Source organism: Rhinoderma darwinii, chromosome 6 (genome assembly GCF_050947455.1).
Source record: "Rhinoderma darwinii isolate aRhiDar2 chromosome 6, aRhiDar2.hap1, whole genome shotgun sequence".
NCBI lineage: Eukaryota > Metazoa > Chordata > Amphibia > Anura > Rhinodermatidae > Rhinoderma > Rhinoderma darwinii.
In genome coordinates this window covers 21331566-21357455 of record NC_134692.1, presented here as the reverse complement: position 1 = coordinate 21357455, position 25890 = coordinate 21331566, and the positions used below count along the sequence as shown (strand labels likewise).

The following is a 25890-nucleotide window of genomic DNA, read 5'->3' as shown; positions in this document are numbered from 1 at the left end:
TAACAAGGGTCCCAATTCCTCCAAATAGAGCGGCAGGTAGAGTACGCTCGCTTCTACTCTATTCACTCTCTACGGCACTACTGGAGATAGAGTGCTGTGCTCGGCTGCCTCCGGCAGTCCTATAGACAGTGAATGGAGCGGTAGTGCGAATGATGGACATGCCGCTCCAATCAGCATGTTATCTATCACCTATCCTGTGGTTCGGTGATAACATTTAATCTTGCGACAACCCCTTTCAAAGGATCAGACATGGACTCTAGCGCTACTACCCAGTAAGTTGGTGTTCTTTCTGGAGGAGAGCAGTTTTGCACATGTCAGCAAAGAAAATAGTAATTTTTTTTTTAGACACCTTGAGATGTATTAAAACTTACCTTTACTTCAGGAGCAACTTCTTTTGGTTCGTCTAAAACTTCTGGCTTCTCTCTAGTGCGAGAACAAAAAAAAAAAAATAATTTCATACATATAAAAAAGTTATTGCTAGTGAAAGAATGAAAAACAAAAATGTATGTACACTCACAGCAAGTTTTCCTGGCTCTGCGAATACTGTGAAAATAAAGTGGTGTCTTGAGATGCATCCAAATTGTTGTACATGGTCGGTATGCCCACCCTAAAAAGAGAAAGAAGAAAGTCGAACTAAAAGGGTCGATGGAATCAAAAGTAGGAAGAGCCACAGTCACTTGAGAGGGTAACCTCACACGCAGACAACTTTAATGTGTTTATTCTTTAAAATGTAAATTAACTTATAGTAACATGTCAAACGTTTTGATCGGTGAGGGTCCGAGCACCGAGACCCCCACCGATCACTAAAATGAAACTGCAGAAGTTGTGGGGTGAGCGCTGAGCCGCTTGGGTTTCTGATACTCTTCTCGGAAAGCCGAGCAGTAGGCGTACGAGCTCGTGGGGATCTCAGTGCTCGGACCTTCACCGATCAAAACTTCTGACATGTTAGAAGTTTTTCAAAAGAACTGAACTTTGTCCCACTTGTGGACTTTCATGGACTTTGAAACATTCTATGGTCCGAACTACCAACCTTTTTGTACGAAGAACTTCTTTCTGATGCTCGGTTAGTATTCGCTCTTTTGTTTCAGGAGGGATAAATACAAAGTCAACAGATTGTTCCTCTTCTAAAAGTTTCTTTTTTGTATTTGGAGAAGAAAAATCCAACTTCAACTGGAAAGACGCAAATAGGTCACCATGTTAGCTTAAAAGACTACCACATATAATTCAATGACAAACGGCTTGAACACATCGGCAGTATATGGAGGACTTGCATTTGCAGACATCCAGCAACAAGTATTTCTAAAAAGATAGGATACTTTAGTGTCAGATAATAGAAGTGTAACTTTAGGTTACAGGGTGCTGGATCATATGGCCTGAAAACAAAAGCTTAATGGTCATCAAGCTTAGAGGAGATTCTTGATTTTGACCTTCATTGCTTTGTTTTTTTCTGTGCGCTGGCAGCAGGAGGTGGAGATATTCCACATAATCTTCTCCTGCCACCAACTAAGATTAATGATCGTGAAAAACCTGTCAATCATAGCCAGGAGGCTGCTGGAGGAGCAGCTATCAAATGTATTGGACTCCTGCTCCCGGTGCCAGCCCCCCAAACAGAGCTCGCCAACAGCTATCGTTTTCTTGATAAGTCAACGTAACGGTTTAAAAAGGTCGTTTTTTGCGAGACGTACTTTTTTTTTTTTTATAGGAAATTTAGATTTAAGTTTTCAATGGTGGGGGATGAAAAGAAATTTACAAAAATTGTGTTCACTGTCTTGTGCGGGTTGTTACAGTTATGGGCATACCAAACAGGGTTATTAAATAAAGTGTTCTAAAAATGTGTTGACTGCAATTTGTTTTTAAGAATGTTAACAGACAGGTTTTTTTTATTAGTGTCATTAGGGGAGGGGGCGGGGGGTTAGTTCTGATGTGTCTTTTCTGTCTTTAATGTACGGATATATACAGATCTCTCCCTATGTACCAGTATATGATGCCTCTGAGGAATAATAATATTGAGGTATTCAAGCAGAGGAAAAAAAAACAACCAAAAAAACCCTTTCATAGAAAGCAGTGCAGCCTGTGGTCAACAGTATCTGCCTCCCGTTCAGCAGGTCCTGAGTTTGAGTGTCTCCCCCCCTAAAAAGCACGGTCCATGTGCTGGAAGAACCCCTCCCCCAAATATCCTGTGTTGGAGAAACCACATAGGACACAAGTTCGCTGCAAGTTCGGTGCACCTCGCCTTCGAAGGGCAACATGCAAGTTAATTCAATATCATGATTCTGTAGTAAAAAATGTATACGTGGTGCCAATGGAGAATCAAATTAGGTTATAAGTATTTTTATAGTATGAGTCAAGGTTCGCCTCATTTATTAACGGTTCTAAAGAGACGCTGAATTAAGGTATATGAGCAGTGAACATGGGCCGCGAATATGAGCGCGATGGAGACAGCTCGTTGATCGGCACTCGTTTGCTCCTTTCAAAAGGGGAAATAAACAGTAATGTATGGGGACAAGTGGTTGTTACTACGATCGCTCGTCCTCATACCTTTTATCACGTCAGTAGCATAAGTCACTGTTTACACGGGGAGATACGGTGCAGAAAACGATCATATTTCTCGCTGCATAAACGATACAATCATATGAACGCTTGTTTGCAGATTAGCCCGTGTAAAAGAGCCCTTACATTGTGCCAACAGTATTTCAATGCGAATCTACACAACTGACCATTTAAACCTCCACTGACATTAAAAGCGTTACCAGCTCTTAAGAGCATCAATAAGATGCACATAGAGGCTTGAACCAGCACGCATGCAGAATACCCGAGCTCAGGGGTGGGGTACACCACATCCAGTCCCAAAAAACCAAGCACTCAACTAGAAAACACGCAGATACCAACATAGATCAAACAAGATATTTTCCTAGCAGTTTCATTTTTTTTTTAGGTAATGAATTTTTAATCTCACCTTAGCTTGTGATGCTTTGGTCGGAGTTGATTTAGTTGGAGTTCCTTTATCTTTCAACTCTTCAGATCTGGACAGTGGGAATTCTCTTTTCCCTGCAGACTTCACTTCTATTCCACTAATTTTCGTCCCAAACTCAGAGCAGTCCATCTGAAACAAAAATCAAACAAAATGAGTTAAAAAAAAAAATAATATTCCAAAAAAACCAAAATTATTCCACAGTGGTGAGCTGATCACAGGTGGCCCCAAATCCACAACCAGTTGCTATAGTTGGGGGGGGGGGGGGAATAAGCTGGAGACACTCCGTATCCCCCGGAGCAATGCTATTGGGGTAAACAGCGCTTTACACTGCACCCAAAATCTGCAATTTGCAAAGGTAGCTCTTGAAGGGGCTCTCGCATAATGACCATTTAACAGCTCCCTTAAGGATAGGTAAGTGTCTGATTGGCAGCGGTCTGACTGCTGGGACCCCCACTGATCTCGTGAACAGGGGTCCCGGAGTGTCCTATGTGAATGTAGCATGCTCTGCCACCACTCGTGTCACTTTCTATGGGGCTACCGAAGAAAGCTCGGCCATCATGCAGCCTCTCAGTGGAGCGATAAATGATCATTCTGAGAAAATCACTTTTAATGGTTTGTACATACAGCTGTATTGCGGATCCATTAACGCTCACGTTTTCTGTACGGGACAGTAGCTCCGCTGAGAGGGAGGGACACCTCGCGTCATACATAACTATGATGCTATGAGTCCGGCTCACTGCTCTGTGCTTGGTCCGGGAAATGCGGCCCATATATCACGGACCGAACACGCTCGTGTGAATTAGGCCTAAAGCAGTCACCCTTTAAAATTAAAAGGAGCTTACGTTATCAGAATATGAACAGATCGATTCGTCCACTGGATTTGAGCAGGTAAAGCCAGGCAGCAGTATCGGCGTTTTTTGCTTAACTTGGCTTAACACAGGTCTGTTCAAAGAAAAAAAAAAAAACAGAATGAATACAGAAATATTACATTGCCAGAGTTTATACAGAGTCAAGTTTTTTTTTTACATTTTTTATATATGACAAATCACTGGCCTCCAAAACAAAGAACACATTTAACAACCACACAGGCCCAGTGTCTAGAGTGCGGCACTTCAATCATTTTCATCATGTCACAAATACAACTTTCCTAAAACAAATCAAGAAGGGGGGAAAAGAAAAAAAAAAAGTTACAAAATTATGAAAATTCATACATCAACTCTTCTGGATAATCCAATGCAGCAACCTTGGCAAATGACCCATTCCAAAACTGGACAACTTGATTCCTGAAAGGTTTGTTCTTGTGAAGAAATATGGCAGAGAGTAGAGGTGAAAGTACGTCAAGTAGTTCATTGTCATAGGAACCGGTGTACCGGGAGCCGAGACACGAGAGGACATCTCCGAGGAGTTTATCCAACTAAAGAGAAAAGAAATGGAGGCTCTTTAATAGGTCAGTGCAAATATAATAGGACAATAGAACGGAACATCAAAGCCATCTTTACCTTACTGTTGAGACTACTGTAAACCTTTGGTGATTCAGATCTATGACAGAACACAACGTTACTTCCAGAGCAGAAAACAATTGACATAAATGACTAAGTTAGGGCCTGTTCACATCACCGTTCACTTCCGTCCCGGGGTTCCGTCGGAGGGTTCCGTCGGGTGAACCCTGCAACGGAAAGTGAAAGTGACAGCACAGCTTCCGTTTCAGTCACCATTGATCTCAATGGTGACGAAAACATCGCTAATGCTTTCCGTTCGTCACCATTCCGGCAGGTTTACGGTTTTCCGACGGAATCAATAGCGGAGTCCACTAACCAGCCGGAATGGTGACGAACGGAAAGCATTAGCGATGTTTCCGTCACCATTGAGATCAATGGTGACTGAAACGGAAGCTGTGCTGTCACTTTCCGTTGCAGGGTTCACCCGACGGAACGGAAATGAACGGTGATGTGAACAGGCCCTTAATCAGTCTGAAAAACAGGAAAAAACAAAAAACAAACAACTTTGCCCTGAGGCCTAACAAATATAAATATATATATAATCTTTATTTATCTATCTCATCAATATCACGAGTTTGTATAATTTTTTTGCTATACATTTGAAGCTACAAAGCCTTAGGCTCTGTTCAGCGTATTCATTTATCTTGCTTACATAATGCCAACATATTCCGCAATGCTGCACAAATTGTCGCCATTCAAATTCGTCCATCCCCAATGGAGTAGACAATAGAAATTCCCTCTCGGACACCCACTCCGAAGGTCAATTTTTCTTTTTTTTTCTTTAGGAAGCCATGCACTCGGAAAGCTCCAGAGCGAGTGCTGCTGCTTTGTATTGACTCCGCTGGGAAAAGGAATCCGGAGCGGAGGAACCCTGTCGCCCATGTGCTCTAATTTGGCATATAGGACAGAGGTTGGCCCTTTAACAAGATATAATAAATGAATTACCAGCTACTTACTTGGTTTTTGCATAGAACACAGAGATGGGCTTTGTGAGAGATGAAAACACTGTTCTGAGGACTGACGGTAAACTTATGTGGCTGATGCAGGTAGATAGGCAGCTTATGATCGAAGAGCCAGCGGTAGTCAGAGTTGGGCAACGGTCCTCTGTGAGAGTCTGATCAGAGCACAATGCGTGAAATGCTTCAATTAACTTCTCAAGTAGCTTCAATGCAGAATGCAGGTTTCCCAGGGGTCCTTTCTTCTTCTTAGCCCAATCTGTGGGAGTTTGAGGAGCTGGAAAAAAAAGAATTATGGATAAAAAGTTTAGTACGTTTTTTTTTTTTGTATCTAGTTTACGGGGGACAATGCACAACCTACAAAATACCTCTTAACTAGAACCAATACAAAAAGGGGGCCTCTTAGATGACAAGTAGACAACCTATACGCAAACTCAAGGGCCCAAAAATAGTAAATCTTTCGTATAGAATAGCCAAAATATAATACATAATAAAGCCGTTAAAACAGGACCATAACTAGACAGATACAGCAAGGGCAAGATGGAAAACCTGCCATGTGGTATCCAGTACAACCACCCAGACACCACAAAGGCACGATAGTAAAAAAACAAACCATAAGTAACGCAAACATGGAATATTACATAAACACCCACACATTCAAGAACAATCGATAACTGTATGGGCTATGGATGAAAAATGACGTACCGGGCCGGCTACATACAAAAATACAAAGGTCAGAAGGTACTGACCAATGAATGTAGAATCCCTAGCACAAGATTGTAAGCCATAAAACGAGCCAATAAGGGATAATAGTCAAGCCCATAACACGGCAAAGATACTAACATACCCTGAGACACAGTAACCTCGAGTCAGGCGGCGGTGTGGGGAGGCAGAGACCTGGGGACAATGCACCTTCACTATAGATGCTGCAACCAGGAGGCGAGAGATCCAGTGATTCAGTTCAGTTTTAGATGAATAGATCCAGGTGGAAAGCCTGAGGCTTATACAGACTTTATAGCATTGCATCCAGTTTTTTTATTAGCCCATGTCTTCCTTATTTATATATTTGTTACACAACAGCTTCATTAAAGAGTAACTACACTTACTAACTCTTGATATGCCTCTGACCTACCAAAAGTTTGAATCGATGGGGGTCTGGGTGCGGAGACCCCCCCCCAACCGTTGCTTAAAAGAAGGTGCAGAAGCGCTTAGCTGACAATCTATGAGAGCCGTCTTCAGACTGACAGGTAGCGCCAATCACGGCGCTCATCTGAGCACTTCTACACCTTCGTTTCAGCAACGGTGGGGGTCTCATTACCCAGACCCTCAACAATCAAACCTTTTGATAGGTCTCTGACAAAAAGTTTGAGGTAAGTGCAGTTCGTTTTTAAGATCTCATGAACAGTTGAAGTAGAATGCAAAGTCTGTAATCCCAGCCCACAAAACAAGCAGGTCAGCGTGTTCATCTCTAGGCTGCAGCCACGTTGTGGTTACGATGCAACGCCAATTTTTTCACAAGGGGGTATTTGCAAACATCAAAATTCCAACAAGGTCAAAATACAATTTTTATTCTCAATAAGGAAATAATGGTTTCACATTACTGTGTAGCCTCAATCCTAAGGCTACATTCACACGAACGTAACCCAGCTCGGACGTGAAAAACGGCCTTTTTCCACGTCCGAGGTGGACCCGTGCGGGCCCCTACAGACTACAGAGGGATGCGTGACACGCAATAAAATAGGACAAGTCTTATTTTTTCAACTGAGTGTTCACATGCCCTAATGAAACTGTTGTGTGAACGGACCCATTGAAATGCATGGGTCCGTGATACGGTCATTGTTTTAACAGTGTCACACGGACTAGATACACATTCGTGTGAACGAGCCCTTATAGTTTTAAATTTCACATCACACATGTTCTAGGGACACGATAGCAGCAAAACCACAATACCTTTTGTTTTGGGTTGGAATTTTGTGCTGTAAGGGGAGAAGTTAACACATTCCACAATGACTGCGATGACCTGGACGAGTCTTTCCAAAAGTGGCAAACTCTAAAAAGGATTCAAAAAATAAAAATAAAAAATAAATATATATATTAGTTTGGACATTGTTGAAAACATCCAAAAACACAAGAATTGTTTGAAAGCTAAACAAATTGGGGGGACAAAAACAAAAAAAAAAGCACAAACCACCAAAAACACAAAACTACTACAATATATCATTAGAAAAGTGGAATTAATAGTCATACTATATTACACACCAAGGCCTGATCGCCAAGTCCAGCAAGAATTCGGGAGCAGAGTTCTTCACAACAGACATTTTCATCGGTGGTTGTGACCAGCGCAGAACAGCGGGAAAATGGCTTATATAGTTCTGACCATGTGCGCATCAAAGTCTTCATAGTGGGCTGCCATGATGAATAAAATGAATACAATCAAAACTTGTCACGTGTCCGACCACCAGTTTACAAGTCCGTAATAAACATGACTTACCTGAGGGACTTCTGCCACTGGAAAGATGTGATTTAGAGGCAGCATCAAAGCATTGTGCAAAGCCGTGAAGTTGTGCTCTAGAGCATCTCCCTGGTTTACTTCATTTGTCTAAAATATTTAAGGGAAAAAACCCCAAAACAACAAGTTCAACTTTACATTTTAGTACAAGATCAAACCAGAAAATATAAGCCGACCACGTGACGTTAAATATCCGTATACAAAGAACACTCACCTGATTTATCCTTTCTGTCAATGGGTTAATTAAAATACTCCACATACGCCAAAGCAGCTCTTTATTTTCAAGTAACTTGGCTCCTTGGTTTAACTCGTGGAGCACAGACTGGCTAAATGCCAGAGGAGAAGTAGGACCCGAGAAGACATAGCTTACCAGAGTTTCATAATTCATAAAGAATCTAGCAGATAGAGAATAAAAAACAAAAAAACACAAATAAAATAAGTATATAGAACGTTACTGATGTACTGGACAGGGTGTATTGGCCACTTTAGAGCGCGCACACACCACTTTTTTTCTATAATTTTTGCTTCCATGTGTTCCGTGTGCTGCTTGGATAGAGGCTCTGAGAAGAACCAGTCTCCTTCCATCTGGACCCTGACCATATAGTCCTGTCTTTCTTACTCTGCAGGAGTCTCCTCAGCTATACTGCCATGCTACTGCAGAGGCTCTGCTCCTTCCCTGACAAGAAGGCCAGAATGCGATTTAATTTAGCGGCTCTACAGCGAAGAGAAGATCACTATGGAAAGAACAGGCTGTGGGGAGAGTGACTGAGCAGGCGTGTCCAACACTCAGCACATTAGGTGGACGTGCCCATCACTATATACTTTGACCACCAGTAGGCGTCAAACTAATAGGCAATTGCTCTTCCCTGGATAATCTTTTTAACAGCATATAAGTGGAAAATATTGTTAAATATTTATATGTGTACAAGAAATAATTGAAAATTTGTACTCACCCTAAAATGCCTCTTGTTAAAGTCATTGGGGTAGACAACAGCTTGCGTATATGCCCTCCCCAATAGGAGTCTGACACGAACTAAGTAAGTGTTGGCTCAGCGATCAGGAGCGGGGCAATGGCTGAAATACAGTCAGAGACCCGTTCTAACAGCAGAGATCAGAGAAACCTCTGATCTCTGCAGATATCACTTTGAATGCCGTGATCAAAGCAGACCACAGCATTCAAGGGGAAAATGAGAAGGGGGGACTCCTCCATTGATTGAGTCATAGGGAATCCCTGTGACACAATCGAGAGACATACCTTTTATGGATAGACAGCCCAGGGTCCATTGAAGGACATCAGGGATATCTGCCCACAATTTCCTGTTAGGGCATACTTAGGTATGTTCTAACAACTGCCTGTGAACTATCAGTCCATAGATATATGCAAGTACATTTAGGGTAGGAACACACACAGCGTAAACCCTGCGGGTTTTCCGAAACGGATTAATTGCGTAAATTCTGCAGCGTTTTACAGTATCAGCAGTGTGGGTTCTAACAAATCATCCCCACACTGATAAATTTCCGCCGAAAAGAACGCACATAAATTGACCTGCGGTGCGGTTACTTCAACTGCAGAATGTCAATTAATTATGCGGATACGCAACTCTTCCGTTGCAGGTTTACCAATTGAATTCAATGGGGTGCTTAAACCCGCAAAGGTTTGTGTTTTGCGATATTTTCAGCAGAATCACAGCGAGTGACGCAAAAAAAAAAAAAATTTAGACTTACCCAGAGTTCCCTGCTTCTTCTCCAGTCTGGCCTCCCTGGATGACGTCACATTGGCCTGCATCATCATTCAGGGAGGCCGGAGGGGATGTCAGAGGGAGTGAGGGGGGTAAATATATGCACTAATTTATGCAGCAGAATGTACGCCCGAAATAATGCACCACAGCGTGGTGTGGGATTTCGGGCGGGATTCCCTGTGGTGTTCAGGGCGGATACGCTGTGCAGCTTGACACAGTGAATCTGCCCTGAATGCGTTGTGTGTTCCTACCCTAAAAGTAAAAAAAGAAAGTGTTAAATTTAAAAAGGTAATTTTAATGAAATAAATCTTTAAATTATAAAAAATTAATATAAGCCCTAATACATAAAGTACACATTTTGTATAAATCACGACCATAATAACCAGTACAACAAATTTACAGTGTCATTTATAATGATCAGTGTTTGTGCAAAAAACCGCGCCCCACACACACACTAAACCCAAAATGCACCTCACACATTAACCCAATGTAGACCATTATGACTTCATGTTGGGGTTAATTATTAACGTGAGGCACATGGAGGTTCAAAATAACAAAACGCTCACATTAGAAAATAGACGAACTTTATTTTTATTTTATTTTTTTTAGTTGTTGGCAGAGTATGGTTTGAGAGAATAGCAATACTACATGAATTATCGGTACCCAAATACAAATCGCGGTATGGTGCCAACGCTAGCTGGGACACCACTATATTCTTATGGATGACACGATTTATAGGATAATGTTGTCACCACCCAAACCCATCTGATGGAAGGGATATGGACAAAAAGAAGGAAACCAGAGAGACGTCTCCCAATGGTTAAGAGGGGAAAGCCTGAAGAACCCCCAGCACTAGGTTAACCCCTTCCCACAAAATTACATGTCAGGTACATCATAGTGCGCAGGGTGATGTATGTAGCGCACTCCATACTCAGCGGGTGTCAGCTGTGTTTAACAGCTGACACCCAGGACTAACTGCCAGGAACAGCAATAGTGTTTAACCGCAGCATTTGAGGAATTGAAAAGAGGGGGACAACTCATCGCGCGCGCCCCCCCCCTCCCCAAGAAGATCGGGGGATGTCATGGCTGCACAGGGGCCTAATGAAGACCCCCTAGGACTGCCTTCACTATGCCTCTATTAAACACTGCTTGTGGCAGGGCTTAATAGAAGCCTGTAAAAATGACAATATACTGCATTACATTAGTGACGAATGGAATGTGTACATTTTTTTTTTTTTTTTAGAAAACTTCAAAAATAAACCAAAAAAAAACAAAAAAATAACATCCCATTTTTCCTCTAAAGTAATGTAGACAATAAAAAAAGTTAACAAAAAATTGTTATCACTGCATCCGTAAAAGTCTGAACTATTACAATATACCATTAGTTAATGCGCACAGTGAACGCCATAAAGTAAAAAAACAAAACATTTGAAACATCAAATCGCTGTTTTTTGGTCAACTTAGCATTGAAAAGAAATAAAAAAAAAAAGTTGTATGTATCAAAATATGGTACCGATAATACCTACAGCTCGTCCCGCAAAAAATAAGCCTTCACACCGCTCAATCCATAGAAAATGTAAGAATGTTCCGACTCTTAGAATGCGGTGACACAAAATAGAATTTTCAATGTAGTAAAATATTTTAAAAAAAAAATATCAATTTGGTATCCCCGTAACTGTATTGAGCCACAGAAAAAAGTTACGTTGTCTTTTACCGCACGGTAAAAGCCATAAAAAACAATAGTGGAATGGCAGTTCTTTTCCAATTTCAGCCAGCAAAGAATTAGTATTTTTTCAACTTCCTAGTACATTTGGTGCTTTAACCCCTTCACGACCACCCCACGTAGATTAACGGGTTGCAAAGCTGGTCGTTGTGCCTGCAGCCCGTTAATCCACGTGTGCTCCTAACAGAGCACACAGACGCTCCCCGCAGCCCGGCATCTCCCAGTACAGGCTGCTACTAGCAGCCTTAGTACTGGGGGAAAACATCGGGTCGGATCACAGCGGTGATCCGAACCGATTAACCCCTTAATTGCAGCAGTCAATAGTGACCGCCGCATTTAAGTTCTTATAGCAACATCGGCACCCCACTACGCGATTGCGGGGGCCGATTGTTGCGGGGGGGCGATTGCTATGGCAAATGGAAGCCTAACAAAGGCTTCCTATCTGCCATTATGTTAGCCGATTAGGCCCCGCCCGGAGGTGGAGCCTGATCGGCCTGCTGTCAGTGAACAACTGACAGTTCTAATACATTGCACTACATGGGTAGTGTAATGTATTAGAACATCAAACAAACAGTTGGACCTTCAAGTTCCCTAGTGGGACTAAAGAAAAGTGTCAAAAAAAAAGTGTCAAAAAAGTAAAAATAAAAGTTGTAAAAATACAATAAAAGTTTCAAATAATAACACAAAACACAATCGCCCTTTTTCCTTTATCAAGTCATTTATTATTGAAAAAAATAATAAAGCCATACATATTTGGTATCGCTGCGACCGTAACGACCGTAACTATAAAAATATTATGTTATTTATTCCGCACAGTGAACGCCGTAAAAAAAAAACTAAAAAATACTGACATAATTGCTATTTTTTGGTCACTTTGTCTTCCAAAAATTGAAATAAAAAGTGATCAAAAAGTCGCATGTACCTAAAAATGGTACCTATAAAAACTATAACTCGTCTCGCTAAAAATAAGCCCTCATACAGCTCCGTCAACGAAAAAATTAAAACAGTTATGGCTCTCACAACTTGGCGACAGAAAAAATCCATTCTCTTTCCAAAGGTTATTTTATTGTGCAAAAAGTTGTAAAACATAAAAAAGTTCTATAAATTAGGTATCGTCGGAATCGGATTGACCCGCAGAATAAAGGTAACGTGTAATTTATAACGCGTGGTGTAAAAAGAATTAAAAAAATAATGTCAGAATTGCTGTTTTTTGGTCACCTTGCCTCCCAAAAAAAAAGGATAACAAGTGATCAAAAAGTTGCATGTACCCCAAAATGGTACCAATAAAGGCTACAGCTCGTCCCGCAAAAAAAACAGCCCTCATACCACTACGTCTATGAAAAAATAAAATTAGTCAAGGCCCCAATAAGCCAGGAAATAAAAATATGCAGATGTGCCGGCCAAAGGGGAACATTTCTTCTGTTTCAAGTGGCGATTTATCAAGGCCCCTAAAATTAGGGAACCAGGAAGGGGAGAGCCCAAACATATCTGCTGAAAGCGAGGGTGCCCGTATTATACCAGGACAACACTTTCCTGCAAAATTCCTCAAACTGCAAAGGTGCGGAGTGTGATCCAAAAGGGGGATAAGAAAGGACACAGTTTATCAGTGCGACACCGGCCTGTGCAGAAAGGATTGTGTCACAGCGTAACACACATCTATGGATTATTTTATTGCGTTTTTTTACCCCACTATACCAACTGACTATGCCCCTTATATACTCCTCCCGGCTTACATGTACCCCCACATTATAAACGGAAACACCAGTAAGACTCAATACAAGACTACTACAAGCAAAATCCACACTCCAAAAGCCAAATGGCGCTACCTCCCTTCTGAACCCTACAGTGTGCCCAAACAGCAGTTTGCTTCCACATATATGGCATCGCCATACCCGGGAGAACCCTTTTAACAATTTTTGGGGTGTGTCTCCAGTGGCACAAGCTGGGCGACACATATTGGCATATCTATAGAAAAAAATCCCATTTTCACTCTGCAACATCGAGTGCACACCAATTTCTGCCAATCACCTGTGGTGTTAATATGCTCACTACACCCCTAAGTGAATACCTTGAGGGGTGTAGTTTCCAAAATGCGGTCACTTCTGGGGGGGGGATCCACTGTTTTGGTCCCACAGGGACTTTGCAAATGTGACATAGCGCCCAGAAACCAATCCAGCAAAATCTGTACTCCAAAAGCCAAATGGCGCTCCTTTCCTACTGTGTGCCCAAACAGCAGTTTATGACCACATATGTGGTATTGCCGTACACAGGAGAAGTTGCTTTACAAGTGTTGTGGTGCTTTTTTTCATTTATTTGTTGAGAAAATGAAACATTTTCAGCTAAAACTACGTCTTATTGAAGAAAAAGGATTTTTTTTAATTTTCACTGCCCAATTCTAATAAAATCTATGAAACACCTGTGGGGTCAAAATGCTCACTACACCCCTAGATGAATTCCTCAAGGGGTGTAGTTTTGTGAATGGAATCAGTTTTGGGGAGTTTTCACTGTACTGACACCTTAGGAGCTTTGCAATAGTGACATGGTGTCAAGAAACCAATCCAGCAAAATCTGTGCTCCAAAAGCCAAATGGCGCTCCTTCTCTTCAGATCCTTGCCGTGTGCCCAAACAGCAGTTTATGACCACAAATGGGGTATTGCCGTACTCCAGAGAAGTTGCTTTACAAATGTTGTTGTTTTTTTTTTATTCCTTTATTTGTTGAGAAAATGAAAAATTTAGAGCTAAAGCTACGTCTTATTGGAAAAAAAAGTATTTTTTTTATCTTCACTGCCCAATTCTAATAAAATCTATGAAACCCCTGTGGGTTCAAAATGCTCACTACACCCCTAGATGGATTCTTCAAGGGGTGTAGTTTCCTAAATGGAGTCACTTTTTTGGTGTTTTCACTGTTTTGGTACCTCAGGGGCTTTGCAAATGCGACGTGGTCTCCGCAAACCATTCCTGCTAAATTTGAGCTGCAAAAACCAAATGTCACTCTTTCCCTTCTAAGCCCTGCCGTGTGTCCAAACAACCGTTTATTACCACATGTGGGGTATTGTTTTACTCGGGAGAAATTGCTTTACAAATGTAGTGGTGCATTTTCTCCTTTTAGCCCTTGTGGAAATTAGAAAAAATTAGCTAAACCTACATTTTCTTTGAAAGAATGTAGATTTTCATTTTCACGGCCTACTTCCAATAATTTCTCCAAAAACCCTGCGGGGTCAAAATGCTCACTATACCCCTAGATAATTTCCTCAAGGGGTATAGTTTCCAAAATGGGGTCACTTTTGGGGGATTTCCCCTGTTTTGGCGCCGCAAGAGCCTTTCAGACGCGACATGGTGCCTAAAATATTTTCTAATAAAAAAGGAGGCCCCAAAATCCTCTAGGTGCTCCTTTGCTTCTGAGGTCTGTTCTTCAGTCAGTAAGTGCACTACGGCCACATGTGGAGTATTTCTAAAAACTGCAGAATCTGGGCAATAGATATTGAGTTGCGTTTCTCTGGTAAAACTTTCTGTGTTACAAAAAAAATAGATGAAAAATTAATTTCTTCAAAAAAAAAAAAAAAAGAAATTTGAAAATTTCACATCTACTTTGCCTTAATTCCTGTGAAACATCTAAAGGGTAAAGAAACTTTCTAAATGCTGTTTTGAATACTTTGAGGAGTGAAGTTTTTAAAATGGGGTGACTTAGAGGGTTTCTAATATATAAGGCCCTAAAATCCACTTCACAACTGAACTGGCCCCTGTAAAAATAGCCTTTTGAAATTTTCTTGAAAATGTGAGAAATTGCTAAATTTCTAAGCCTTGTGATGTCATAGAAAAATAAAAGGCTGTTCAAAAAACGATGCCAATCTAAAGTAGACATATGGGGGATGTTAATTAGCAACAATTTTGTGTGGTATTACCATCTGTCTTACAAGCAGATACATATAAATTTAGAAAAATGCAAATTTTTGCAATTTTTCGCTAAATTTTGGTGTTTTTCACAATTAAATACTTAATGTATCGAGCAAATTTTGCCAGTAACATAAAGTCGAATGTGTCACGAGAAAACAATCGCAGAATCGCTTGGATAGGTAAAAGCATTCCGAAGTTATTACCACATAAAGTGAAACATGTCAGATTTGAAAAAATTGGCTGCGTCCTGAAGGCCAAAACAGGCTGTGTCCTGAAGGGGTTAAAAGCTACAACTCCTCCCGTAAAAGACCTGACTGAAAAAATAAAAAAATAAAGTTATGGCTCTTGGAAGGTGGAGTGAAAAAATAAAATAAATGTGTCCTGAAGGGGTTAAAGAGAATCTGTCACCAGGTTTATGCTGGCCTGAGGGCAGAATAAAGTAGATTTATTTTGGTCATGCAGCCTGTACGCCTGAGCTGCGGGTAGCCCCGGCCACCCCTGACTGCCAGCTTTCTCCCTTTGTACAGTCTAGGGAGAACGTGGCCAATCATCGGACATTGGCAGGGCCAGCCACAACTCATGAATACGGGGCTGCTTGAGAAAGTCTAATTTTTTTTTTAAACTACTAAACATTGCCAAGTAATACAGCGTTGGAATGCGGGTCTCTGGCACTAGTTTATGCGGCCTTCAGATAGGGCAGCAAAAGCATCTTGACCTGGGAACAAACAGCCAACATGAGTTGGGAAAGGATAGAGGCATACCTGGCCACCTCTTCCACCGGTGCGGTGATGTACCTTGGCCGATTGTGGTTTTCAGACAAGAAGCATCTAATGACAGGGTTAGAAAACGCAAGACCTCAAAACACCGGCTTGAACAGCCACGTTGTTAAACTAAACTTAGGAAAAGTCAGGTGGGCATAGTGGACCCATGGAAAGGAGGTTGTGACGCAGCCGAAATCGCCATGATAGATCATGTCCGCAAGCAGAGGCTACGTGTGAATTTGGGGTTAAGGAATCGCCTTGTAAACGGACACCATCTTGCCCAGTGCCCACATGCAGAAGCAAAGAAAAAAAATCCCTCAGGAGAGCCACCCGACTTGATTGGCACTGATCTGCTCTTGCAGGAGGAATACTTGGTAGACCTGATGGAGAGAATAACTCCCTTGAATAACATGTGCTGGACTGGCACCAGGGACGACTTCTCTCTGCTGTTAATCCAATCAAAGGCACTAAAAGGTAGTACTCTGGATAGAGCGCCCACCAAGAGATTGTCCAGGAAATGGATATTTGACGGAAATATTTAAAAATACAAAAATAATAAAAAGTTATGGCTCTTGGAATACTGGGAGTGAAAAACGGAAAAAGTCAAAAATGGCTCAGTCCTTAAAAGGTTAAAGGCAAAATTCAAGTGGAACAGGGAAGATTACAAAGTGTGGATTTTACCCTCACCCATTGGAATGCCAAGGGTGAAATCCATAAAAAAAAAAAAACCCAGACCACTCTGCAGCAGAATAGAGATGTGCTTTGGATTTTATCATTTGCAGCAGTCCCTCAAGTTCTCCCCCAGCACATGAACGGGCTTTTGTAAAACGCGCTCGGATTGTACTTTCCTGCACAACAAACGACATGTGAACGTGACTTTAAACATAATGAAAATCAAAGACATCAAAACGCACATAAGCCTGCAGCAATTTACCTCTCCTCCATAACAACACGCTCCAGAAGTCCAGGGTGAAAATGAAGCTGGATTAAATACAGGGCTGGAGTTCCCTACAATAAATAGATTATGTAAAGAAAACGCACAAGCAACAAACGCAGGGATTGAATGTTCACAAATATGTCTATAAAAACTCTTAAGGGCCACAGAAACTGCACATCACAGAGGCAAATGAGCGCCCTGTGTAATAAAAGACCAATAAACCTAAAACACTATTTGAAAGACTGGGGGGGGGGGGGGGGGGGGGGAGGAGAGCAGAGTGCAGTATCACTTGATAACCATTCAAATGAATGGATGAGCCGGGTCCCCGTTGCACTCTGTTAGCCGTAGTAATGATTCTAATTGCTTCTTAGCAAACACCACAATAAAGTAGAAGTTCCTATTCTCAGCCGAGGGTGCGCGTGCGCAGGCTTGTGAGACTATGCAGGGTGCTTAAACGAACATTGCCATCAACATCCAATAATACGGTGCAGCATGTGGGTCATTTAGAGTCAATGCACACGATGCGTATTACGTGCAGTTTTGCCACACGTATTTGCGTGCGGCAAAAGTGCCGCGCAATACAGTACCAGCATAGTCAATGAGATTCCAGGTAATCTCTCACCCTCGCTGCGGTATTTTTTTGGGACGTAAATTGACCCACGGTGCGTATTCCTGGAACCGCAGCATGTCAATTTCTTGCGACTCAGTTTGTGATTTCTATCCCTGTAGTTCTACAGAAATACGCAGCAAAACCGGCAGCATGGAAACGCTGCAATTTACGAAGCAAAGTGTGTAAAAAAAAACAAAAAAAACCTTCGGGTGCCTTTTTTCCTGCCAATTTCTTGGTTTTGCGGCGTATTTTCCGCAGCCAAATACGGAACTTGTGCATGTAGCTTACGCTCTATCAGAACAGAAAGGCCATTGCACAATTATTATTATTATTTTTTTTAATGCCAGATCATCAACACGCCATAACTTCGCCCCAAGGTCAGCTTTACGCAGCATTTTAACGTCCGCCTCAAAACCATGGGGAGGTTTGTGCGGCTCTGACCTCCATTACATTTTGCCTGGATACTAATTAAAAACTACTGTTGGATTTTAGAGTTATTGGTCCTTTATAGAAGTGCAAAAGATTGATCCAAATCGCACCGAAGTGGCAAATGCCTAACAATTTCTTACATTAAGAAGATCCATATTTGCCACCTGATAAGCTGCAGACGCGAGCACTTTCTGAGGAAGTCCCTTCACGGTGCATTCAAGCAGACTCTGGTGGAAAAAGGGAAAGAATTTTATAAAAACTTAATATTCTAAATAAAAGGAATCCGATTTACCACTTTAGTTTTGGACTTACCAGACACTTCTCCACTTGAAGAACGTCGGCTGCAATGATGTTTTTCAACGTTTGCAGCAAGACCGTCAGTACGTCTGAGCCTTGCCTTTCTTTCTTGCTTCCTATTAGCAATGAGTAAAAATTAGAATCAACAAATCACTCGAATACAGAACGGCTATATAAAAAGGTAGAGCACCCGGATGAACACCGATATGTAAGACATAAGGTTTATTGTAAATTGGTTATATTATTCCCTATCATACCACATAAAAGGATAATAAAGTACTACAAGTGTTTAAAGTGGAATTTCACATCTTGGGCCATGTTCACACGCCATATTTTTTGGCATAAAACGATCTTGAAATACACCTGCAAACAGTTTCCCATTGATGTCAATGGGAAATACACGAGTTCATACAAAGTGTATTTTAATACTGCTGAATTATAAAAACGCTGCGTGTAAATAAAAATAAAAAAGTTTGACAAAGGGGTGACATGTCCGTTGCTGAAGCATTTTACATGAGTATTTACCACCTTTTTCAAACACTTTGAAAAACAGCTCTAAGAATGGCAGGATTTTAGAGGCGTTTTTCTCTTAAAAATCTGTCTCGTATTTTTTTTGCCTGAACAAATACCATGTGAACATGGCCTTACAGTTATTTCATTGCCACAGGATATGCCATAAACATGATAGATGGAGGGTCGCATCTCTAGGAACCCCACCCTTTTAAGAAAACAGGGGTCCGCTGACCGGTTTTGCAAGCAGAGGCCGCCACTTCTGGCCACGTCAAGGCGAAGACAGAATGCCGACGTGCGCAGCTTCTTCAATAAGTCTATGGGGAAGTTATAAAAACCAGCGGAGCAAGCCGGGGTGGTGGGACCCCCATCTGTCAGACATTTATTAAACATCCTGTGTATGTGGGAAAGACTAAATATTTTAGTAATCTAAAGCTTAGAAATAACTGAGCCCGTGTGGAACTGCAACTTGTCAATATTTATATCTGCACCGATCTTCGGGACCAGAACTGCAGGGATGGAGGTCCATATACCAGGATTCTGTATAGGAGTGGAATTTGTAAAGGGGTCTCTATTCACACATCCTACATGCGGGACACCATTGGCAGCCGCTAATCTCCCACTGGGACAAAGTAAATCCAACATGTCCAACCCCCTCCGCCCCTGAGATTTGGTGTCAGGGGCAAAAGTCAGGAAACCAAAATACGCATTGGTCAGGCGAATATCTACTGAATCTAATGGGTATGGGCGGCTTAAGCCCAACATCAACCTCCATTAAAGGTGGTAAAAAAAAAATATGAAATCTATAGTACCTGTTTCCATTGCTGTCTTTACAAATTCTATCATGTCCTTCCAAACAGCATGAAGAACCGCACCTGAAAAATATTACAGTAAAAATTTGCACATCAAAAATATATAAATTGTATCCAATAATTGGTTGGTTACCGGAGGAGGCTGAAAGATTTACCTGAGGCATCTTTTCCTATGGTAATAAAGCCATCCTGTACAGCGCCAAAAAGTGTGCCCGCATGTTTTGTGAAGAACGTCGAGCTGCTGACCAAGCGATGCTGGAGAGGTTCTGCAGAAGAGATTTAATATGCTCTTTAGTGAAGGAACAAAGAAGATCTAATAAACCAAAAAACATTCAACGATCACATACCTAAACTAAGCGCAAGCTTGTGCTGAGCAGCAAACTGAACCACCTCTGGACCCAGGAGGAAATGAAGCATCATCTCAACGCCCAGGAGATGAACTGACGGAAACGCAACAGTCGCCAGAAGGCTGGAATTCAAGTTTATTTTTGGGGTTGTTGGACTGCCGAAGGGGAAGCTTCCTAAAAACAGCAGTAACAAGAGATTATAACTCACAGGTTTCACTATTTAACACTTACTAGATCTAATACATAAAATGTGGCCTTAGAGTTTCGTATCTAATAAAGTAGCTTTATTTTTATTGTTTCAAAATATCTCTTTATAATAGAAGTACCATAAATAGGATTTCCATTTTCTAATAGAGCCCCAAATCATCTGCTCTACACAAAACCAGGAGGTAAAAATGATACATTCCTGGTTTCCTGTAGGAACCACTAGGGGGAGCGTACGATCACTGATGTTTGAATTATATAATATATAGTCTTCTGAGAGCATCACCCAAAGGATGCAATTTCACCACTTTATGATCAGCAAAAAACTTTAGCATAAAAATGTATGTTTAAGACTTGGTAACACATTGATCAGAAGTAAAAAATGTTTAGGGCATAATATAGAATTATAAACTTTTATTAAAAAAATTTGGCATGTCATAGCGACGTCAGAAAAGTTGATCAGTGGGGGTTCGAGCACTGAGAACCCTATTAAATCGCTAAAACGAAGTGGCAGAAGCACTCGGGTGAGCGCTGTGCTCGGTTTCTGATCAGCTTTCCTTTTTAAAGCCGAGCGAGCGGTGTACGGGCTCATTGACTTTCTATTGAGCCCGTACACCGCTCAGAGGAAAGTTGGTCAGAAACTAACCGGCACAGTGCTAACCAGATTGGTTTTAATAATCAGTGGGGTACCAGTGCTCGGACCCCTACTGATCAAGACTTCTTGACATGCCAAAAGTTCTTTGAAAGTTTAGTTCCCGTTTAAGCAAACCTGTAAAAAAAAAATTAGACTATACAAGACATAAGGCAGTAGTAAGACAACAGATCATGCCCACTGAACACCGTGCGGCTGGTTTATGACGTGTTTTACCTTTCTGAAGAGGTGTTGATGAAGTCAGACTCTGGTTGGCGGAACGTAATGGCGTCGTTGAAGAAGAGTCTACGCTTAATGCACTTTGAATTAGCGGTAAACAGACCTGAGCAAAGAGATTAAGTTCCGTAAGCCATCTACCTCATTATGAACTAAAAAAAACTTCATCCGATTTAAGGCTACAGCTTAGTTAATACAAAAAAAAAAAAAGTGATAGTAACATTTTAGTTTTTGGGTTGTTTCTACCACTTGTAATGCCCGGGTTAGAGGAGCACCAGAGCGGAGCATAGTTACCTGTTCAAAGTGAGCGGGCAGCTGAGAGCCCAGACGCATCAGCAGATACCACCAGACCTCGACTTTTGTGAGAGCCAGAAGCTCGGTCTTAACGTGGATAGAACTTAATGGCTGCATAAGTAGTTTTAGTCGCTTCGAACTGCAGAGTATATCTGAGATATTAAATAATGTGCATGCATTAGAAAAAAATTGCACAACATGAAAAGAACACAAATAGCTAAGATCGGACCATTGTTACCCATCACTTTCTACCACAGCAGCGAACCTACACCTAGAATTCAAGTGGTTCTCTCGATGGCAGATGTTCCAATGTTCTTACTTTGTCATTTTATTTACCACCCTGGCACCGCCATTGTGGGGTCTCAATCCTCTGGGTTAACGGATGAGCTCACAGCCTCATGCCACCGTACGTACTTGGGAAGCCAACCGATCCCAGAGGCGCTACATCCCAGTTCACATTCGCAAATCTGTGACGCTCATACAAAACGCAAAGTACATGAAATGTAGTGATAGAATTTGGTGCGTATGTCTAGAGACATCAGGTCGGATATAGCTCAGGCATAGTACTGCGTGTGGCCCAGGGAACAGCCAAGTAATGAATGGGCATCCATGTAATAACAGTAGTGCCAGCAGCTGGGAGAGGTGCGGCTGCCCACAGCTGCCCCTAGATATAACAAGCGGATTGCCAGCAGGTCTACATTTGGAAAAGAGGCAGCACTATCCCTATACAACACTGGGTTGTGGGTTCAAATCAGACCAACAATTCTCATTCTCTACAGCAACATGGAATATGTTGCCACTATATAAGCAACGGGGGGGGGGGGGGGGGTTGTACAGGTGCGTTACTTCTGCTATATCACGATCCACAATTGTTTATTACACATTTTCTGCTGCGCCAGTCTATGGAGCAGCTGGTTGCACAATTCATAGGATTATTGAACAGAAACCGGTAGATTACCTGGATTTAACGCAAAATTATCAATAAGACTTTTCCAAGCGATGAATGCAATTTTCTTCACAGCTGGGGTTCCGCTTCGGAAGCCCTGTTCTTCCAGTTGCAGCAAAGAGTTAATAAAGGTGCCGCTACGATGCAAAGTCTAATATCAAAAAAGGAAAATACATTACTGTAAACCAAAATAAACCACCGATCCACAGTCAACCCCAAACGGTTAATAACCATTACCTTCCCTAGCAGCTTCACGAACAAGGGCCACAACTTCAGCACATAGGTCTCATTTTTACATGAGAACAGTTTGTGGAGCTCAGCAATAATTTTCTGTATAAAAAGAGAAAATAGTATTATTGGCACAAACTATTTCTAAGCATTATGTAAATTTAAAGGGGTTGTCCAGGAATCGAAAAAAAAAAAAATAATTCTGCCACCTACTCCCCAAAACAGGGCCACTGTATCCCATGTCTACGGGTGGAAGAGCCCATTAAATAATGCATGCAATCAGATTACTCACAGAGGTCATGAGCTGTTCTGTTACCGCCGCCACCTCCTGCGGTTTCTGAAGTAACAGCGGTACTCCAATTTCTAGGACTGTTGCTGCTCTTATCCGAACCTTGGGTGCAGAATGAACAACTAGCGGAATAATTAACTTGGCCCATCGAACAGCTTCAGTTGTCATCTGTCCAGGGTTCTGTTCCAAAAGCCTGAAACACAGTAAAGGCTGAATACAACACAGGACTGACGTATCTGCATACTGTAGTTGGATACGGATGAAGGCGGTTGGGAAACACTTTTGCCTTCGCATCACATATACTAAAAAAACAACTTTAAAAAAAAAGGCATCAGGCCACAAAGAATTTCTGAAATCAAATATAACAGCATTGTGGCCACACATCCAATGTCTGCTGGAGCGAACGGCAACCTAACGTCTGCACGGGGACAAGTATCCTGCCGGTTTCTTCCATTGAAGGAATCAAAAGGTCAGTTTGGGTGGGTCTAAGTTTCTGAACAGCACTTACCTCACTCCATTCAGCCAACAGCTATATTGTGTGTATGTGCCAGCTTATAGGGGGTTTTCCGGGCACGGACCAGTTATTCATACTGATGACCTATACACAGTATAGGCCACCGTATATGATCGGGGGGGGGGGGGGGGGGGTCAGACACCCGGATGCTGCAGCGATCAGCTGTTCCACAGTATTCAGTGCCGGAAGCAGATGGCTCCTTACACTGCATAGCGGCCATGCTGCAGTACTGCCACTACTCCTATGCACTTGTATAGGAGTAGAGCTGCAGCTAAGCCGCTATACAGTGACCGGAGCATTCTGCTGCCAGCATGGACATCCGGTGCCCGGAGGCAGTTGATCGGTGCAGGGTCCGGGTGTTGGGACACCCACCGATCACACACTGATCTATCCACAGGATAGGTTTTCAAGGAGGAAAAAAAAAACGGTCCATGCTCGGACAACCCCTTTAAAAGGGATTTTGTTGCCCGATTTATGCTGCCCTCTGAGGGCAGCATGAAGTAGTGACAGACATGCTCATTTCAGCTCTGCATCTGTTATATTTGTCTGTGGTGCACTATTGTAGTCACCAGCGCCCTGTGAGACAGGAGTCCTCAGTACTCATGAGCTGCGGGCTCCCCCGCTGATTGACAGCTATCTCCCTATTATTGTACACAGGGATAGTCTGCAGCTCAGAAATAATAATTAGAAGAGAGTGTACATCTCACAAAAAAAAGTACACCACAGGCACGTACGTATAAGAGCTGAAATCAGATTGTCACGACTTCATGCTGCGGCCAGAGAGGGCAGCATATGTGGTGACAAACTGTCGGCTCGCCATACACACAATATAACTGGTACCAACAAAGTATAAAGACATGCAACATCTGAGAACTGCAGTCCAGACAGGAAATTTGGAACAGGACATACGTGAACACTGTAGACAGAATTTCTTCTTACCTGATCACAACATTAAGTGCTTCATAGGCAATGACAAGTGACTGCACATCTTTATTAAGTACGTTTTCTAATGTAGAAAGTATAGAGGGAACCTAAAAAGACAACAGAGCGACCACGTCACAATCAAGGGACAAGTCACTGCTTCAAGATGGAAACATACATTAAAAAAAATAAACCACTTACCACCTTCCCAACTTCTTCAGGGGAGAAGTTTTGTTTTGAAATTACCCAAAGTGCTCTAGTGCATGAGTTTTTATCGACTGCTTTCACAGCAATACGGTTTAGTGTAGACAGCAATTCTTGCACCTCAGATGCTACAAGGGGAATACACAAGTATGATTAGCGGCGTATGATCTTACATTTCTAAAGAAGATCTGTCAGCACCATTAACCTGCTGGCCCCTCTATAGAACTGATCAGACACTTATCTGTAGTGCTTAGTTGAAAAAGCCCACACGAGTTATCCCACAAAGATTATCTTTATTTAGAGAATTAAAAAAATTTTTTTTTATAATAATCCAGGGAGTTATTACATTTACTTATATAGTATGGCGCCCCCTGGTGTTCAAAGTGTAAGCAATGTGAACGTCATCCTAATGAGGAGTGCTAGTAGCCAAGACTGCTCAGTCGCTCTCCACACAGCCGGGTCTCTGCATAGTGATTCTCCCTTCACTGCAGAGCAGCCAATAAAAATAGCTTTCCTCCCTGCTTGTCAGGGAAGGAGCAGAGTCTCTGCAGTAACACGGCAGTATAGCTGAGGAAACGACTTTTCTTATGGTTAGGATTGTAAATTAAGGGACAATTTTGTCACCTGCCAGAGGGGGGGGGGGGGGGGGGGGGGAGAGAAGAACTAATTCAGCCCAAAGCCCCTCCACCGGCAGCAACACCAAGGAAGACTCAGGAAAGCAAAATAATTAAAAGTAGTATTAATTTTTAGAAACACTACAAATTACTTTAAAAACAGCAACGCGCAGCATTTCAGGACTCTTTGTATGAAAAGGATTTACGGGACAACCTGTGGCAATACAGGGACCTGTCTGGCTTTCCGGTATTTTGACGGCAAGATAAAGCACAGTCTGCATCGCTATCCTTGCTGTAAAATACGGAGACCCTTCAGAATCCTTAAGGATGTGTTCACACAGGGAGGATAAAAGTACACCGCGTATCTACCCTGGAACCCGCTGGGAACCCTGGCTGAAATACCGCACCAAATTGTGGTGCAGTTTTTCAGGCAGAACATCCACTGCAAGGACAGAAATCGCATGGGATGAAACAAAAAAAAACAATATGACAGCACTGGATAAGATATGGGTGAACGCCTCAACAGAACTTCATCCAAAGTCCCTTGGAATAGGCAAAGAGAAAGCAGCACGGCAGCACCTCCAAAACAAGCGGCAGCTTTATTCACCCCATGCGGCGTTTCAGTCCGACAGGACCTTTCTCAAGCTTGTGTTAGAAGTGCTGCCGTGCTTCTTCCTTTTTGACTACATGGGATGAAATGTCATCCCAGTAGGCCAGTCCGAGAAGAGGGGGACACATCGCCATGACTACGGAGAACAGGGGAACTAGAAGCTTTTCATTTTATTTAGTGGAGTTGCGATTTCTGCGGCAG

General features: G+C 42.1%; 1 protein-coding gene across 2 annotated transcripts in view; it reads right to left on the bottom strand.

Moving 5' to 3' along the window:
- RIF1 (replication timing regulatory factor 1) overlaps window positions 1–25890 on the bottom strand; it is a 46398-nt gene that overhangs the window by 13556 nt on the left and 6952 nt on the right. Inside the window, exons 5-29 of one of the 2 annotated variants that reach the window (XM_075829274.1) lie at window positions 24463–24593; window positions 24280–24371; window positions 22830–23019; window positions 22547–22639; window positions 22322–22460; window positions 21364–21515; window positions 21070–21175; window positions 19998–20171; window positions 19806–19916; window positions 19651–19713; window positions 18344–18444; window positions 18172–18258; window positions 16990–17063; window positions 8153–8333; window positions 7921–8028; window positions 7689–7835; window positions 7380–7479; window positions 5430–5706; window positions 4474–4513; window positions 4186–4388; window positions 3817–3916; window positions 2957–3103; window positions 1031–1170; window positions 518–607; window positions 372–423 (exon numbers count right to left, since the gene is read on the bottom strand). In XM_075829274.1, coding sequence (XP_075685389.1) covers window positions 372–423; window positions 518–607; window positions 1031–1170; window positions 2957–3103; window positions 3817–3916; window positions 4186–4388; window positions 4474–4513; window positions 5430–5706; window positions 7380–7479; window positions 7689–7835; window positions 7921–8028; window positions 8153–8333; window positions 16990–17063; window positions 18172–18258; window positions 18344–18444; window positions 19651–19713; window positions 19806–19916; window positions 19998–20171; window positions 21070–21175; window positions 21364–21515; window positions 22322–22460; window positions 22547–22639; window positions 22830–23019; window positions 24280–24371; window positions 24463–24593 — 3098 coding nt within the window. The remainder of the gene's footprint in view (window positions 1–371; window positions 424–517; window positions 608–1030; window positions 1171–2956; window positions 3104–3816; window positions 3917–4185; window positions 4389–4473; window positions 4514–5429; window positions 5707–7379; window positions 7480–7688; window positions 7836–7920; window positions 8029–8152; window positions 8334–16989; window positions 17064–18171; window positions 18259–18343; window positions 18445–19650; window positions 19714–19805; window positions 19917–19997; window positions 20172–21069; window positions 21176–21363; window positions 21516–22321; window positions 22461–22546; window positions 22640–22829; window positions 23020–24279; window positions 24372–24462; window positions 24594–25890) is intronic. The other variant, XM_075829275.1, reaches the window with a different exon arrangement.